The sequence below is a fragment of the Limanda limanda genome, chromosome 6, assembly GCF_963576545.1.
Source record: "Limanda limanda chromosome 6, fLimLim1.1, whole genome shotgun sequence".
NCBI classification, from domain to species: domain Eukaryota; kingdom Metazoa; phylum Chordata; class Actinopteri; order Pleuronectiformes; family Pleuronectidae; genus Limanda; species Limanda limanda.
The window spans coordinates 7,847,337-7,852,534 of record NC_083641.1 but is presented as its reverse complement, the minus strand read 5'-3'; the positions used below and the strand labels follow the sequence as shown (position 1 = coordinate 7,852,534).

Sequence of the window (5,198 nt, the reverse complement as noted above, 5' to 3'; positions counted from 1 at the left end):
CCCCCAGTTCGGAAGCATCCAGGGAGCTCTGGGAGGAGAGCGACTCTGCCACTGAACATTAATATGAATTGTTCCAAATGATGAGTCAGTTTATTCAAGATGACACGTTATATCCTCGTTTTTACTGTTCACAACCCCTAAAATATTCGGCGTAAAACCAACTCAAAATCCGTCAATCTACGTCAGTTCCGCACCAAATTAGCACACTACTATTTTTTCAATAATTTACATATTTCTAAATCTCAGTCCCACTATTAACCTTTCAGAGACCTGGTGGTATAGTAAGTGACACAGGCAAGCAATTTAAAATTTAGTGAAACTATATCATTGAAAGGAGTAATTTAATTTAATCTAAACTCAAATTTAGTTTGAAGCTAGAATTCAGTCAGGTTTTTTTAAATTTATTTATCAAACGTGGATTACATGTCTATATTGAAAGTTGTATTTGAATTCACTACATTTTACAATTAATTTCACAAACAGTGGCAGATCTAGGAATTTTTTATATCAGGGGCAATAAAGGGGCCACCATTTACACAGAGGGGTAAATTATATGACAACATCCATGCACAATTCCTGATTCTGTAAGGTGCACATAAGTCATTCCTTGTTCACCGTTAGCTCTAAAGCTTTGAGCAAAGCCACACATTGAATACATCTTGGAATCTGTTCCTTGCTTAACCATATTGTATATCTAAAATTGGCATCTTCATTAGGGCCCGAGCACCGAATGGTGAGAGGCCCTATTTTTTAGTAAGATTAGATGCGTAACAGTGACTGCCAAATTTGAGAATAAATCTTGTTCAGGATGTAAATTTTCCATTTTTTTTCTATATTGACATTTCAGAAAATCTTTATAAAGAGTTTAACAGAACCTGGGCAGCCAGCTATGGGATGAATCGTGACCATGACACATTTGATTTATGAGCCAAAAAAACAAACGGAAGACAAGCAAAGGTACAAGGCTGTGTAGATCATTTTTTAAGTGTGAAGAAACTACACATCCCATTAGTCATTGCACATGAATATAGGCATGTTAGAAGAGTGAAATCATGGTTGCTCTGAGGTAAACATAATCCAATGCTGAGCCGTCCGTTCTACATGATTTTCGCAGTTGTGGATAACATTTTTTGTGTTACAATGTGCTCCACCAATCAGAAAGGTCTCGATTAAACCTGAAAATTGTAAGCAGCTCAGTACCTTTTCTTGACATTGTGAATAAAGCAAGTTTATCTTAAAACACACTTGCTATCATATGGATTTATGGCTTTTTTAGAAGTATATAGGATAGTCTCATAATCTCTTAGCTTGGTAACTAAGTAAGTCTTCCTGGGATAGTTGTATTATATAATGGCTGATTATCAAAATGTCTGTTCAGACAATGAAAGGAATCACGCTGTTCAGCTCTTTTGTTAGTAGATGACTTTTTTTAAAGCCTCCTGACAGGACAGCAAAACTTCATGGGCCTATCAGATTACCTTTGCCCCGCTGGCCCGCCCCAAGATCCTCCCCTATTGTGAGGTAGTCTGTACAAACAGCATATCATTAGTCCAATCTCAAACATTTAAAGAGGTCTTACAACAGGACACAAAAAGAAGACTCGAGACATGTAATGCATTTCAAGAAGCAGCTGTATTCGACTATAAAGGCATTTCTAATCCAGTGTCTCTAAGCTGTTTTCTTAACATTTCAGTGTAAAAAGCCTAGACTCTATTAGAAAAAAGAAACAGTAAACCCAAAATAACATTTTTTAAGAAAACAATCGTTGAAAAAGAAAAAACAAAATCCCCATTCACCAGTCACTTCAATTAAAATAGAAACACCATTTCACTTTTGCTAACATTTTCCCTCAAAACAAATATATTTTTCCATTTATATATATATAATATCTATATATATATTTATCCTCAAGGCAGTTGGTCAGGGCCAAATTAATTGACCTCATCATGGCCATTGTTTTCATGTTTCAAAGTTAGAAATAGCTAGAATGGAAGGAAATGACTAGTGGGAGCACAGTGTAGAGCCACTACACCGGCCAACAAATAATATCTCATTTTGAGTGAGAGGGCATAGTCTGTCAAGGCGGCGCAGCACGCAGACACACTTCCTCTGGAACAAGTGCAATGCAAAGAGAATACATCTCTCACACATCATAAAACTACAACACACTCCTCTTTCACAGCACTCAGGTTGTCCGTCACAGTCCCTCTGCTTGTCTCCTCTTCCTCAAACGTCTTAATCTTGCAGCAGCGAAGGCGGGTGTTGTGCTGTTTCACTTTAGTCACTGCTCCAAGTCCACTTGATGGAGAGTCACTGCAGTAGTCAGGGAGGTGGAGTGTCTGATCAATCCTCGATTGTTGTTGTTTCCTCAGCCTCTAACCACCATCAGAGGCAGTTCACTGCTAGAGGATGACAGAGCTTGTTTGACACTGAACAATAATTTGTCAACTGAGAACGAGAGAAAAAAAAGGCTCCCAGCATGTCAGCGTTTTGTTAATTACAGTACAAATGTGGTTGATAAGTTGTCCCTGAATACTGAAGACTGCTCTCTCAGTAAATGGTGCGTCTGATAGCAGAAGGGAGAGGACACAATTAGCAGGAATCTGCACAGAAGAGGGTTATGATGAGTGTACATGATGGCAGACTGGAAGAGAAACTGGCTGCAGGTATGTGCTCTCAATTGGTTCAGATGAGCAGAGCACATAAAGGACACAACGGGACGGGATGAATGAGCAGGGAAGAGATGGGATAGATGAGAGGGGATCACTGCTGCAATACTCATGAGCGATCATCAAAAGTGCCTGGAGGGCGACATGAGGAGGTTCCCTGGATTACCATTTACATGAAGTGAATATGCATGTTGGACACATAAGCAAGTATGCTCATGTGAGAGAGAGATAGAGACAAGAGAAAGTGTGGATGTGAAAAAGAGAAATCCCTGGGCTACATGGGAGGGCGCAGTGGAGGAGAGGTCCCGACAGGCCTCAGCCACCTCCATCTATCAGATCCCTCCGTTACACCTGACTCTCAGCAGAACTATGTGCTTCTCTTTTGCAGCTCCTGAACAAAGGCTGTGGAAAAGAAGTGGACACACAAGCATTAGGAGCCTGAAATATTATACATTGAAGCAATTATATTAGGAATTTTTTTTCCGTAGAGTAATCTCACCTCCAATAATTTCCTCCTTGACTTTTTGTAGTTCTTTCCGCACCTCCTCGAGGATCTCCTGCAAATTAATCAATTGATGAACAAACCGTTAGTCATGGTAATTCTGTAGTTTACCCCTCAGTGGGTTTTCAAGCATCAGGTTACACAAGTAATCAGAGAATTCATTCCCATGCACTGTAGGAAACTGGTGTCAGTACATGCAGAAGGTGGGAAATCTGATATCTCCACCACGCCAGCCTCAATTTGGAATCATGGATTTCTTATTACTCTGTGTTGTGCTGTACTAGCCAGAGGAAGGTTGTTGTTTTTGCCATTGTCTGTCTGCATATACATATTCACAGATTTTTGCCAAACGAGGAATATAACTTGTGAGGGTATATCCGGATAATTAACTTTGGGTCAACATAACAAAAACATTCAGATTTTTGAAGATATCTATGCTAATGAGAGAGACACTCAAGATCATAAAAGTATACCCCATCAAATTAAATAATATAAGTTACGTCATGAAGAAATCAGTCAGAAAATGACATTATGCATAGTTCAAAACTAACTTTTTCTATGCATCTCTGCCTGCTAATTTGACTATAGTAACAACCTAAAGCTTATAGAGATTGAAAAATAATATATGATCATATGTTAGGAATGACGGTGTCACTATGAACTCAGAGAAGGATCTCATATAGTGTGGTAATGCATTCACTTTGGCAACCAATACGATTAGAGACACAACCTACTCTGCTTATTTAGTTTAACCAATTATTCATCATCATATTGTATAAATGACATCATTATGAAAGCTTTTTTTTCATAACCATTTAATGGCACGCATTCGGGTGTAGCTCCTTTGTGGTGGTGACAAACTCACCTGTTTCATTTTTTCTAAATCTGAGTCCTCCATTCCACCTGCATCATTACTGTTGCCTGCAGGCTTCACCCTGTAAGGAGACAACAAAAACAGACAAACACAGACATTACTTAATGTTTCGGTGTTTCACAAAAAAGCCAAGGAGGTCCACGGCACTGAAGAGACAGGCCAACTGTCAATCAAGCTCATCACCATAGCACCAGAGGGTTGAAGGAGCAGTGAAGAGAAAGATACAGAAATGTAAACATACACACCCAAAGATGCAATGAGCATTGCAGTATCTAAGCTTAATAACCTACCATTCATAAATTAAAGGTGACATATTATACTCATAATTCAGGTATAATTTATTAGTTTTAGGTATTACTTGAAAGGGTTTACATGCTCTACTGTTCAGAAAATGCTTCACTTTCCTCACACCGCCCATTGCTGCAGCTCCTCTTCTAAGCTCCAGTTTCTTTGAGAACCCCCTACCACTTAAGCCCACAGCCCCGCTGTGATTGGCCAGCGGACCCACTCTGTTGTGATTGGTCAACTTTTTCCAGTACTGCTCTCGCTTTACCTGGGCTGCGTTCAGCCCTCACAAAACATAGCAAAACGTTTAAGTATGCAGAAGAGGAGATCGCCCTGTTGTGATGTGATGTGTTGCGATTGGACAACACCTCTGACACAACCACTGAACGAGAGAAAAGTTGCAGAGAAGCTTGTTGCACAACGTTTGAATCACAAGACATCACAATGATGCAAAAGTATCAGCCGGACTACTGATGAGGTGTTTCATGACCTCCAGGAGGAATGTTTTCTGTGAGGGAGATGAGCGTCCTTTACTGCAGGATTTGGGCTTTTTAACTTTGCAGAACCTTTACACACAAAAAAACACAACACACTAGCGGAAAGGGAAAAACTGAAAAAGCATAATATGTCTCCTTTTGAGTTTATACACCTCTTGACTACTATAGCTACATACACATCCCTCAGCTACCATCTATTGACAGGACAGGCTAAGCCATCAGAATGACCACCGCAAGAGGACAGCACCGAGCCCAGCACTCAGAGGTGGCATGTGAAAATATACAATCCCAGTTCAGTTTTCAGGGAACACAGAGCCAGTACACCCACAAGACCCTCGGGTGCATGCCATTATCTGATCCATTAAGTGGTG

General features: G+C 40.0%; 1 protein-coding gene across 4 annotated transcripts in view; it reads right to left on the bottom strand.

Moving 5' to 3' along the window:
• Positions 1 to 1,613: 1,613 nt before the first annotated feature.
• Positions 1,614 to 5,198, bottom strand: part of vaspb (vasodilator stimulated phosphoprotein b) — a 28,149-nt gene continuing 24,564 nt past the window's right edge. For all 4 annotated transcript variants that reach the window (XM_061073130.1, XM_061073133.1, XM_061073131.1 and 1 more), the window contains 3 exons: positions 4,037 to 4,106; positions 3,169 to 3,226; positions 1,614 to 3,071 (listed from right to left, as the gene is read on the bottom strand). In XM_061073130.1, the coding sequence (XP_060929113.1) occupies positions 3,037 to 3,071; positions 3,169 to 3,226; positions 4,037 to 4,106 (163 nt within the window). In that variant the 3' untranslated portion in view covers positions 1,614 to 3,036. The remainder of the gene's footprint in view (positions 3,072 to 3,168; positions 3,227 to 4,036; positions 4,107 to 5,198) is intronic.